At 38.1% G+C, this 13,519-nt stretch overlaps 1 protein-coding gene across 1 annotated transcript; it reads right to left on the bottom strand.

The window, feature by feature from the left end:
• Positions 1-940: 940 nt before the first annotated feature.
• On the bottom strand, positions 941-10,830 carry LOC131783150 (cartilage matrix protein-like). Its single transcript, XM_059099888.2, has 3 exons — positions 10,745-10,830; positions 2,457-2,795; positions 941-1,441 (listed from the first exon to the last, which is right to left on the bottom strand). The coding sequence occupies exons 1-3, from the start codon at positions 10,794-10,796 to the stop codon at positions 1,191-1,193; spliced, it is 642 nt and encodes a 213-aa protein (XP_058955871.2). The 5' UTR covers positions 10,797-10,830; the 3' UTR covers positions 941-1,190.
• Between the last annotated feature and the right edge of the window lie 2,689 nt (positions 10,831-13,519).

Below are 13,519 nucleotides of genomic sequence, written 5' to 3'. Positions count from 1 at the left end.
ACTGTGGCAAAACTTGAATTTATCCCGCCTGGCACGCATAAGTCTATGCACCATAATCGATCCGTTCTCAAAAGAGACGGAACGGGTCTGCTCTTCAGAGAGAACATTGAAGTTAAGAAAATTGATGCCGGAGAGAAAACCTCGTTTGAATTGTCGGAATGGAGCCTAAGTTCGAATTCATTCCGGGCTACGCTGTCTATTATTTGTCGCCCACCGTGTTCTGCTCAGCTTCCAGTGACTCTGAATACTTTTATGGAAGAGTTTGCCACATATCTGGAATCCTTCATATCAGTGCCTGAGCCGTTAATTGTGACTGGGGACTTGAACATCATGTAAATGATACAAATGATCCCAACGCTTGCGAGTTTCTGGACTTGCCTGTATCTATGGGTTTAAAGCAGCATGTGAAGGGTTCGACACATGAGGGTGGCCACACCCTGGATTTGGTCATCACCAGAAAACATGATGACATTATCAAGAATGCGCCAGTCATTGACCGGTTCATATCTGACCATGTTGCAGTACTTTGTCCCTTGAACTCTGTAAAACCGCCAGCTCTCGTGAAGGAGATCAATTACAGACAGCTGATGGCTATTGACCTGGATGCATTGCGTGTGGATCTCAGGGATTCAGATCTGTGTACCACGGAATTCACAGATATGGATGAAATGGCCTGCTGCTACAATTCCACTCTCCAGGCCATTCTTGACAAGCACGCACCTCTGAAAACTAAGACTGTCATCAACAGAAAGCAAGTTCCCTGGTTTAACAGTTTAACAGCTTCGCTCAATCACACGTGTTACTAGTTTTAAAACTCATCTTAAGACCCATCTTTTTAGTCTTGCATATACTTAATAGAGATTTTATTAGCATATTATTAGCATTTTCTCTTTTTACATAATGTATACTTTAGTTTCTTCAATTCTCTTGTGTAGAATATATTATTTAGGAATGCGTATCTGATCATAGTCATGTAAAGATGCGCACAAGAAATGAATAAATTATTATTATCATTATTACTAAATAATAAGTTTTGAGGAAGTGGAGACACAAAGTGCTATGAGCTCTCTGGACTTCGAACGGGAGACTTGATTTGTTGTGATTGTGTAATATTAACAAACAGTTTTGCAAGTAGTCTGATTCACGTTGCAAAATTTCTTTCTTATTTAAATTTTAGGGAAGTAGTTTCTCTATTTGCAGATTTCTTGGACAATGTTATCAGTTATTCTTTCGATTGAATCCTTATCGGTTAGCCTCAAGAAATGTTTTTGGACAGGTTTGCTGGATAAATTTATCAACTCGTTGTCCCCCATTCTTTTGGTAATTCCGATTGCAAACACTTCGATTCCTCTGTTTTTCAGTTCATCAGCCCTCAGTTTTGCCATTCCGGGTCCGATGAAACTAAATCCATCCGTGACGACAACAGCAACTTTTCTAACATCTGTAAAGAACACAAGACGAAAATAAAGACAAGTCTATTAAAATATTTCTAACCAGAACATTGTTGGCAAAGGTAAAAAAACGTTATTGTAAATTAATTTTTAGGCGAAAGGTTCGTCCAAATCTCTATAGTTCAAGTTCAAATTCAGTAGAAACTTCTCTCCCCATATCGTCCCTGAGTTGACAAAACCTTAAACTCGCCCTAGTTACTCTGGAGACTCTGCGACAAACATCAGCTTCGCTTGATGGTCACCGAAACCTCAAAATAATGACTTCAGTCTTGCACAGTCCTACCAAGGAGGAGTGGAACTCTAACACTTTAAATGAATACATGAGTCTTTATAGTAATGAAAACTAATTAATCAGTAAGGAAAATAAAACCTGAAAAAAAAAAAAAAATACAGGCCCACACGGGAGTTCAACCCTTATCTTTGCGACACCGGTGCAGTGCTTTACCAACTGAGCAGACAAACTAACTGGGAGCTGATCATTTTGTTGGTTTGTAATAAACCTGTGAAGCAATGAATAATCCGCAGTTCACGCCAATGATTTTCGTATATTCATAGTCAATTATTAACATTATAGTTTTTATTGTGACGATGACTGAAATCAGTCGTAAACCAAACGTTTGAAGACGTTTCACGATGAATATCCTACAAAACGTAAAGGCCATATATTCATATCTATTGAAATGTAAGCAAATTACGTTATTTATCATGATTTTGTGAACCTTACGAACTTTTGCTTGTTCCGATACATCTTTCAATCTATTTTCTACAAAAGAAAAAGGAAAGCTACATAAACTAGCATTTAAGTATTATAACAGAAAGATAATCTTTTTAGGACGGTTCGACCGTCGCTATGACGTTTCATCCTCTTGCTTGCCAAAATTGTATTTGTTCTTGTATTAATACTCCTTCCCTATTCTACAGTGCCGTGGGCGAAGTCAAGTCGATTTCTTTATCTTTTCTTTTGTCTATGACCTGCAATGACATGTTATTCCTTAGAAGACTTACCGGACTCCTTGATTCTTGACCCAGATTCTTGCACAAATAGATGACCGTTTAATATTGTTAAGCATCTCGATGTCTGCGTGGAAGATCCTTCAAAGAAGACATTGTTCACTTTTCGCTCAAGCCCTTCTTCCTCCTGGTCGTCTTCGAATGTGGAATAGATCTTAACCGATTCTGAGTAAGCCACAAGTGCGACACGAACGTTGTCTCTGGAGATTCTGAATCGTCTTAGAAGTGTTTTGGCGAATTTCTTTGCAAGGCTGAAGTTTTCATCATTTATACTCGCTGAAACGTCCAAAACGACCGCCAGGTCAATTTTTCGGTCGCATTTCTCTATTTTTCCTATTCAAAAGTAGAGACATGGTAATTTCAGAAAAACATCAAACAAAATAGTAATTGACAGTTAAAAGTCATTTCTCATTGAGAGGCAAAGCATTATTTAGCAATTACTGCTAAGGCTAATGTCCATGAATGTGTGGAACCTGTAAATAAGGATTCTCCTCTTTGACTATTTACCATCCTGTATCCAACGCGCACTCGCGAACGGATCAATTCTTAACATTGACATACCTCAGCTTATTCAAAATCCGTGTGAAAATCACTTACTTTAATAAAAAAAATGGCTTCTTCCGGATTAGATTCAAATATTTCAATACAAAAATACTTTGATTGAGTAATTTAGGAAGGAACTAACATGTTTACCTAACACGAGGATCCTTCTTTGCAAAAACGCCGGATTCGTGTAAATATGTTGATGATGCAAGATATACTGATCACAGCAAAGATTTCTAGTCTTTGCAAGAGCATGTATTTGAGTTATTTTCGTTTTCAATCAAACGCGTGGCAAGATGAGGGTGTGATATATATTTACTCACAAGTCTCACAATGAAGAAGGTGCGAGTTTTTTTATTTATGTTTTGAAAAAAAAGCAGGTCTTGCTTAAAAGTAAGTCTCTCTAGTTTTTGAGAGAACATCTATTTTGAGTTATTCTCGTTTTCAATCAAACGCGCGGCAAGACGAGGGTGTGATTTTTTACTCACAAGTCTCACAATGGAGAAGTTGCGAATTTTTTTTGTTTTAAAGTTAATGGTTTGAACCCAGGAGTATCAGTAGTTCGTGTAGTGTGATCGTCCGGGTGAGTGTAGTTCTGAAAAGAACTGTTTTTGGTGACTGATATAAAAAGACGTTTCGACTACCTGTGCGGTAGTCATCTTCAGAGTCAAGTGAAGAGTAGTTGTCAGTCGATGATGTTATAAAGTCTGGTCTGTTGAACGTGATTGGTCTGTTTAGCTGTGATGTGATTGGCTGGAAGACTCGTGTAGAGTTTGTTAACAGTCATTGGTCGGTTTCGATCTGTCTGTTGTTAGTCGGTCTGTTTGTCAGTTTGTTCACGTCGTCAATGAGTCGTTTGTAAGGTGCTGGTAATTGTTGACATCTGTTGAGAGGCGTCTGTTCTAAGTTAGTAAACCAGCTTTCCAGAGTCAGTCGTTGAAAATAGTTTGAACTGTAGGTTAAGCATTTAGCAGAGCCCCAGTCGATTCTGTGATTAGTTTGTCGGTGATGTTCAGAAATGTGATTGTTTACATCGCCGTTTCTAGTTGCTCGTTTGTGTTCAGTTAGTCGCGTGTTAAGGTTTCTACCAGTCTCACCAATGTAGGAGGCCTGGCAGTCGGAGCGTTAGATCTTATAAATCGCTCCCTGTCTGTTTTTGGGTTCGTCTTTGTCTTTAACGTTGGTCAGCAAATGTCGTAAAGTAGTAATAGTCCTGTGAGCTACGCGAATGTTGTAAGGTTGTAAGATCCGCGCGATAGCCTCAGAAGTGCCTTTGATGTAGGGTATAGCAGCTGTAGTCGTAACAGATGTGGAGTCCCTGTTAGTTTCTGTAGTGTCGGTCGCCCTGTGAGTGTTTCGTCTAATTTTTTTGTTTTGTTCTATATTCTCTTTCGGAGAAAAAAAAAAGGTCTTGCTCGAACTAACACTTTCTAACAGTCTTTATTAAAATTATAAAGCTATCAACAGTTTTCCCAAATATTCCCTTTGCAGAAAGCGAACGTTATGACTCATTGTTTGTTTTCAAGCGAGGCGGCATTTAACGAACCAAGGGGTGTGAATTTTTCGCGTGTCAAGTTTTTGCTGTTTGTGGGAGATTATTCAGTTTTTCGTGCTTACGAAGCGCGAAATTTAAATAAATTCGGATTGAACAGTCGAGTCAAATGGGAGAAATTGACGAGCGTTTGCGACTATTTCCACTCGCCATTATTTTTTTTTAACTCCTTTCGTTGAATTGAAATACGGAAAGGGAATGATACCCGTGAACCTACATGAGTTAACGACGCGCGAGGCTTCGGACGTTATTACCAGGTTTAAATCACACGTTAGAGGAAGGAGAATAGGAACCTTTTTGCGCACATCAGGAACAAAATCTTATTCACGCAGCGCGAAATTTAAATACACGCACATTAAACAATCGAGCAAATGACGATAGTCTTCTATATGATTCAACGGCGCGTTAGGCTTCGGACGTTAATACCAGGTTACACATGCTATAATTACCTTTGCATCGCACAGTGAGCCTCTAATTGAATATATCTTTCGCCAGTTTTAAGCAATATAAAGGAAAAAACAGTGACATCTCTTTACTTCAGATACGAAAGCTACAGTCGCCCCATCATCCACCCCTCCGTGCCTATTTGCATCCTAAAAAATCTACCAGAATCACCCCCAAGGGAAGGATTTGTCTTATCGTCAGTTTTGCTGATGGTTTAAATCTGCCGCTCGTGTGATAATCGGAAATTTTGAAAAATCCCGCGTGTATTTTGAAGCTGTTTCCGCCATTGTTCCAAAGTAGCCATAGACGGTTATTGTTAATCATATAACAAAGCCTGCTGCAATCTAAGCTGATCCGCTTTTCTTGATACGTACATTCAGCAATCCATGTGCCTATGGAGGGGCTATTTATACATGTTGCGAGTCAAATTGGCTCAATCATGACTTTTTTCTCTTCAAAACCGAAAAAAGGAAAACGTAGTGGACGATATGTTTCCATGAAAAACTTCAGAAAATGAAAGAATAGTGTTTTAGTAACATGAGAGGTGAAATTAAGAGACCCTCGCAGCTAAGAACACTACAGAAACGAGTAGTTGAAAATAGGACCTGAAAAAAATGCAGGCCCGTACGGGATTTGAACCCATGACTTTGCGATACCGGTGCAGCGCTCTACCAACTAAGTTAACAAGCCAACTGGGAGCTGGTCAATGTGTTGGGTCCAAATAAACCATCCAGGTGATGAATGATGATTTTAGATATATGAAATTCATATATTTGCACTGCGGTGAAGAGATGAAATTAAGAGATCCTCGCAGCTAAGAACATTACTGAAAACTACTCGTTCAACTACTCGTTTCAGTAGTGTTCTTAGCTGCGAGGATCTCTTAATTTCATCTCTTCACCGCAGTGCAAATATATGAATTTCATATATCTAAAATCATCAAACAGTAGAGGTGTTTAGTGTGCTAGAACGAGATATGATGGCTAATTTAAAAAGTCTGAAATACTTAGGAAACGCTTCGTAACCCTAATTTTTTAAGGACTTAAAGCAAAAGAAAAGGTTAAGAAACCCAATTTTTCATTTACTTAAAAAACTGTTCCGCCAATAGTTTGGTTGTGCAAATTAGAGTGATCAGGGTGAAAAATGGCCTTAATCCAATCATTTTAACAATAGTAAATCACATTAAGTTGTTCTGAGTATCGTATTTAGTTTTTATTGTCCGAGAAATAAATATTTTTCCGAGAAGCGAAGCTTTGAGGGAAAGGAAAGGAAATTATCAGTGGAAATGCTAGCCGCCCGATGGACCTCATTGATTTTATGACCCTTCCAGTAATTTTCAAATTACTCGTTGACAGCAATTTGTTTTTACCCTTTTGTACTTCTCGGAGCTTTTTAATTTGACAATCACCATCAATATCACTATCAAAGGCTTCGTTTTTCTTTCATGTAAAGTAATAGAAATGAAAAAGTAAAACTCTTGAGCTGGTATTTTTCCCGCTGACTTTGTTTCTTTTCGACGGAAATAATCGGAGGACAAATATCCACGTACAATGGGGCTATTGCCGTGATACCTGTCTGGTAATTTTGCACTCCTTGAGGAAAAGTAGCCAATAGAATTGCGCCAAAATTATTGGGTGGGTTATAATCCATTATAAACGTAATTTGAGTTCACAAGAGTTTACATGTGTGGGCCTATTACTGCGATCAATTTGAATTTGAATTGAAATGAATTTAGCGAATAGTAATCAAAAGCGGCAGCTTTTATTTTTCAGCGCGGAGCTTTTCTCGGTTATCAAGCTGCCAAGTTGTCAATAATGGGGACTGGATGGCAAATTTCCAAAATCGTGCTTATTCTCCCTTGCTTTTTAGCTGCTAATACGTTGAAGATATCGCTTACGCTTATCGCATAATCAACTAATTGTGATTAAGTATCTAGGTATGCGATATTTTCCAGGTGAAGAGAGGTTTTATTCAATTTTTCTTGCATTTATTTACATCATTTTTATATTCCAAAGGGTGCTTGGCGAGTTCAAAGTTTGCTAATATTCGCTTTGTCACTTAAGATCATTGAATGGTTCCACCACCGAAGCCTAACTATATTTTAGTATGAAAAATTTGTAGGTCACATGTGGTCCAAAATAACCCTAAGGGATGGCCGACAGATGGTATGAATAACATGTTCAAACAGCATTTGCTCGTGAGTAGAGAAGTCATTTGACAAAGTAAGAATGTCGAAATAGTCCGAAATAGACCTTGCTTTGACTTCCTATATTTCCGTCACCGTTCTCCCATTAAGTTCTTAGACAGCACATTCCTATTTTCCCACCCTGAGCAATAACAGCATCACATTATTTTTCATCTATATGAAATTTTAGCTTACTATTCCAAAATCAAGAACAAAAGACGAATATTCGATAAAACACGAGAGAAAAGCAGCTAACATTTATCTTTCATGGCAACCAGCTTTCCGTAATATTTCCTAAACCACAAACATTTTTGCTCCTAAAATCTTTGTTGAAGTTTTCTAAGCTCTGCTTCAAGGCATGTTTGGCATTTTGAAGTATTTTCTTGTTTTAGGAATTCAAGACAATTATTACGAAGTGAAGGAGAGGGAATCTGCAAACCTTACATTTTAAAAACCTGAGACAAGGTGAAAGTTTGGAAAATTCAAAGGCTCTGAGCGATGCTTGAGTCTGAAACGTGGTTACAAAAACAAGCTATGAAATTCTCTAAACAGTGCTGTAGTTTCTGTATTTCACAACTTGCACTGAGTTATGGAAAAGCAGGAAAATAAAACCTTAATCAGATTTTCAAGATGTCATGATAATTTACGTTTCAAGTGGCAAGCACAGACATTTTGCATAATTAAATAAATGTATCCAACGCGCACTCGGGAACAGACGAATTGTTGAAATTGACATACTTCTTGCTCAAAACCCGTGTGAGAAACAAATTTGTGTTTTATAGACATTCGCCGACTCGGGTTGTTAAAGGCCTTAAACTTCCCGTGTGCGAGGAAATGCTCGTTCAGAAATGCTATTGATAATAAAGACGTGCTCACAAGCTATTGCTGGTTTTGTTATCAATTTTCACAACTGGTGGAACATTTTTTAGACAAAGGAGCACAGTATGTCTTATTCACACGGTCCCGAAAACTGAAAGTAGAAACTCTAATAGATATGTTTTTTCTTTTAAACAATTCTGAATTTGAGTCGCAGATCCAAAACAAATTCAGGAGCTAAATGCTGTAAAAAACTAGTTGGTTAGTAAAGAAAAGTTTGGGAGACTACTGACAGCGACAAAGATTAAAATTCGCTTATCTTGGAAGTTTTCAGCAATATTGAATTATTTACGCCATTCATCCGTTTGTCTCACACAGAGCGGGCTAACCTCTTTTTCTTAGGAATTTTACTTTGAGGAAAAAATAAAAGGAAGAGTAGATATAAAAGGGGAATTCTGGCACATTTTGAAAACAACCTTGATTTTGAGGCAACTCATGAATTTTACCTTCATTTCAAGTCAACCTTGAAATCAACCTTGATTTCAAAAAGACAGTTTTTGCACATTTCCAAATCAACCTTGATTTCAGGGCAACTATAATTTTTCACAGGTGAATAACATTCACAATATCTCACTCGTGAGTTCTGAAGACGGTGAGAATGCTATACTAGTTCTTATTGCATTGTGTTAATCAATGCTATGATAATATAATTTTGCGATGTAAAGAAGATACTTAAAAGATTGATCCAAATCAATTTATTTATTTTATACTGTTACAGTTACCATAAGATTTGTTTGAAGGAGAATCTTTCAGATCATCGAATTGTATGAGAAATTATTTTTTGCGAGACTTCTATCAAACTTTTTATTATGAGGACAGTTTTGTGAATAATAAAATTTAGAAGAACTTGAAGAAAGCACGTCACTAAGCGAGAAACATTCAAGATCTACGGTTTCATAGCCTCAGCTGTTGTACTTGCAGTCGGAACAACGATTGGAGTGATTGTGAGCGCATTGAAAAGAGGCCTGAAGTCTGTTGCCAAAGGCGCTGGGGATGGTTTTAAGACTCTTGGAAGTAAGATCTCGGATATTCTTCCAGGTCTCATAGGCTCAATAACTGGCTTCATTTCCAAGACTGCCGGATCAGTGATCAACTTTCTCGGTCAAAATGTATGGCCTCCAATAACGGGAGTCACCATATTCATGGTTGAGCACTTTAAGAAGAGCAAGTAATGAAGCCCTTCGGGCCAGGGACCGCTTTGGGGTCCAAGCGGCCCTAGCTCTTATAGCCAGAAGCCGCAGAGCGATTAAATCAAGAATGCTGATACCAGTTCAGTTTAAATCAATCCGACCTCTACCGTATCATCGGGTAACTCGTAAACATAATTAACGAAATGAGATTTGAATTTGACAAGAGGCCATACGGGTTTTCTCTGTTTATATCGAGACAAAAATTCAGAAGAAAAAAATATCTTTAGAATTTTTGTCTAGATTTTGAATCTCCTCACTTGTCATCAACAGTTTTTATGCTTAAGTCACATGACGAGTCGTTTCAATTTAACCAATCAGCCAAGTGGAAGATGCATCTTTTGGTTCTTTAACAACAGAGAATATTTATCTTTCAGTTTTGTAACGACAGAGAATATTTATCTTTCAAAATAAATAACAAGAGGTTTCCGCAATTTGTAAACCGTTTGAAAGGATTTATCGAAAGAACTATTGATCATTACCCCGACGCGAAAGATTTGACAATGGAAGACGCTGAGGATTTTTGACATATATTAGCGTTTCAAAATGAAAAAAAACCCGCACGTGTTAGACAAGTTTTCAACGGTGAACGATTTTGTGAAAATTAATGTAAAAAAGTTTCTGTAATAGCTCTGATGTTTTTACGCAGGCTTTTGTAAAAACAAAATAGACAGGTGAATTTTGTTTAAAAACGTTTCATCAAAAAAGCGCGCGTCTGTGAATAATCGGTTAATATCAATAAACGTGAGATACAAAATAGACAGGTGAATTTTGTTTAAAAACGTTTCATCAAAAAAGCGCGCGTCTGTGAATAATCGGTTAACATCAATAAACGTGAGATACAAAATAGACAGGTGAATTTTGTTTAAAAACGTTTCATCAAAAAAGCGCGCCTCTGTGAATAATCGGTTAACATCAATAAACGTGAGATATTTTTCCCTGAAATTTCTTTCAGTCTTTTTTCAAACTTATCTCTGAAAGGGTGAATAACTTAACATGTCTCAAAGAGGCTTCACAAAAATCAGGTACCTGTTCTCACACCAATCTTCTTTCACAATGATTAGATAACTCTCTTTTGACAGAAGAACAATTGAAGGCACATCACAACTTCTTTGCGAGAAGATACAAAATTGATATTTGAAAATTTTCACACAAACAATCAACACCCCGATGGCGCGACAAGAGAATCGTTCACACCCTCTCCAGTGGCCTTGAAATCAAGGTTGCCTCCAAAATGTTCAAGAAAAGTTTTTAATTGAGGCTGATTTCAAGCTTGACTTAAAATCAGGTTTAGATTTACGAGTTGCCTTAAAATCAAGTTTTTTTTTCAAAATGTACTAAAATTCCCCTTTTATATCTACTGGAAGCGTCAAGTCTTTGAATCGACCTCTTCTACACTATAAAGGGCTAAAAGATACAAAGAGGGAGTAAGTATCGAAGATCTCGCTTATTCGATTTTGCTTATCACTTACAATGTATTGTAGGTATCGCTTACCTTGGGCACAGTGAACCACAATAACAAAGATGAAAAACAAAGTAAAATTCATCTCTATTGACACCTTTCTACCAACGGTTGGTTGAATTTTAACCGATCTCCGCGTTTCAATAAACAAAGTTTACCACCTGATTAAATTTTCATGGCTCCCAAGAAAGCGAGGCAGTGTCTGAAGGCGACTACTTTGACTCCCTTTGTTTCCGTCTATGGTCTCACATGACGGCTTCGCTGGTCTCATTGACGGACGGTTGTTTGATTTTTTCCAAACGGTACCCCATCACACTTTCACACTTTTATTTTATTATATTTTCTTATGCATACACAAGATATTTCTTTGACCTGCAGATAACGGATGTTAATCGACGCGGGTTATTTTTTTCTTAACTAAATAAAATTTGACTTTATTATATCACGCTGGAAATATGACAGAAATGAAGAAACAAAACATATCAAGAGAACACAAAGATAATCGCTTGCACATATGAAGACAATAAAAGATACACAAGAAAAGAAAAAGAAAAAAAAGGAAATGAAAGACCTAGAGTTTTTTAGGTAAACAAAAAATATTGTAAACTGGTTCAATTTGTTTCAATTTTTCTTCATTTGAACCTGTAACTTACCATTTTTGCTTTAAGAACAATTGACTAATTTGTATTCGTTTATAATCAGTACCGATGTGGATCACGATGTTTTGACCATTCACTGTGATAAAGAGATTTTAAAGTTCTGCGATGTCTCTGTGACTTTGACTAAAACACCACGAGCACCTGATGCAGGTTAACAAAAAAAAAAAAAGAAAAAAAAAGCAATAAATAGATCAAAAATAAGTAAAAAACTTCCTTCATGTGTATCAGTATTCACTAGTATGTACTCGTCTGTCACTCGTATGCACTCGTATGCCACTAGTAGTACTCTTGCGTCGCTTTAGTCACCATAGTTAGTCTAGACGATAAGGTTGACTGGATACCCGTTACCTTATTACGGCGATGCTGAGACAGCCAAAGAAAGGACTGAACTTCGGTGTAGCTCTTAAGAACACATTCCTGCCACAGAGATAATCGCCAAAGCTTAATCGGCGTCCAGAACACTCGACTCCGAATTAGCGAACACTTTTAGTAGAGCGGTTAACAGTATACGTCAATAGGCTAACTATTAGCCGCAGAGCAGGTACAATTTGGGCCAGCGAGCGTTCAGTATTTCCTTAGCGAAAATTATGGCCGCCACCTTTTAATTTAATGATAGCGAAAGCCTGGGGAGAGAAAGAAATTTGTACCAAGGGGGAGGTCGACGGTAAGAAATAAGGAGTGGGTATGGGTGGGGGAGTGAAGTCTTCCCCTTTTCCCACCCTCTTACCCACTGCCTCTATCTCCAAAAAAACATGGCCAATTGAATAAACGATCGCGAGCTTCTTAATGTGAACTCGCCCTTTGTAAAACGCCTGTAGGTTAGCAAACTACTAGAGCATAACGCCAAGAAGCTTGAACGACTGAGGGCCTGTTCACATGGAGGTGAGGGACCCCAGGTAGGAGAGGTAACCCACCCAGGTGGGGTAACCGTCCTGTTCATATTGATCACGTTTACTTGCAATTGATAGTTGGGGTGACCTACCTTGGCAGGTTGCCCGGTCTGCTGGTTAGGGTTACCCTGTCAGTCGGGGTGGCATGTAAACGTTCCCAGGCTCGGAACATTAAAAAATGCCTATCTTCGAATCGTCCCAGTCTTCTTCTGAACTCTCTGTCACAGGATCTGAGCATTGATAAACACGTGCATCATGAAGAGGGAAAAAAAAAAAAACGACGATACCAGTGTCCCCTTGGCCCTTTAACACCAGCTGGTCAAAAGAGATTTCCTTGCCACGCCCTATTCGGTACGACCTCCACACACGTGTATTAGTAGCTGCATATCAGTACCTTCGTAAAAGTGCATAGATCTGTATCAGGATTTATAGCTTTATAATAGTAGCTCTGTTTCAGTAACTCCTTATCAGTACTGGCTGCGTATCAGCAATTAAAAAGGGTGGCCTTATTTTCACTACTGCTTAGATAGTGGTCATAACTGCGAAGATCGCTTCCATATTCATCTGTAATCCGCAGTTCACATTTGATTCTCATATATTTACAGTTAGTTATTTATCACTTTATGGGTTTATTTGAGACCAACATAATGACCAGCTCCCACTTGGCTTGTTAGCTCATTTGGTAAAGCGCTGCACTGGTATCGCAGAGGTCATGGGTTCATATCCCATACTGCTTAGGTAAAATTCATAACTACGAAGTCTTCAATTTGTCCACAGAGTTCGTCACACGCCGCCATATTGAATTTTCAAAAATAACCACATGGAATACCATAGGGTCCTGTTCGACCTTAACCTCTAACGTCATCAGACAAGTGGTTTGTGGTAGTTCTTTTCTGTGGCAGGCCTATGATAGCATTTGGCCGGCTTTCATTTTTCCATGGTTAAAGCAAAACGACGATTTCATTAATTCTTGAAATGCCTGCAATTTTTGCCTTTTCCCGTATCTCTAAGCAACATATGAGTTGCCAGTAATCGGATCTTTGTGATTGCGCCAGGTTGTTTCGACGCGGAAAATACACGATTTTGGTGAGAGATCATCGCTTTTTCGCCGCCAGTTTATCACAAATGGATTTAGGTAATGTTGATACAAAGGAAGCGTTCGTTTTGGTGCGATTAACCATGAAATATGTCATAAAATCTATCGATTACTTCCTACCTTGCGTAAGGTTTATTTTGAAATTAACATCGCTCTATGGTCT

This window comes from Pocillopora verrucosa, chromosome 12 (assembly GCF_036669915.1).
Source record: "Pocillopora verrucosa isolate sample1 chromosome 12, ASM3666991v2, whole genome shotgun sequence".
In the NCBI taxonomy this organism is placed as follows: domain Eukaryota; kingdom Metazoa; phylum Cnidaria; class Anthozoa; order Scleractinia; family Pocilloporidae; genus Pocillopora; species Pocillopora verrucosa.
The sequence above is the reverse complement of the archived record's forward strand: the minus strand, read 5'-3'. Positions and strand labels throughout refer to the sequence as shown.

Excerpts from the sequence above, each read along its gene's own strand:
- LOC131783150 (XM_059099888.2), bottom strand. The coding sequence starts at position 10,796 with ATGAATTTTACTTTGTTTTTCATCTTTGTTATTGTGGTTCACTGTGCC. Across the intron at positions 2,796-10,744 it reads TGTGGTTCACTGTGCCCAAG|GAAAAATAGAGAAATGCGAC; the intron begins GTAAGCGATACC and ends ACTTTTGAATAG. Across the intron at positions 1,442-2,456 it reads GTCAAGAATCAAGGAGTCCG|ATGTTAGAAAAGTTGCTGTT; the intron begins GTAAGTCTTCTA and ends TGTTCTTTACAG.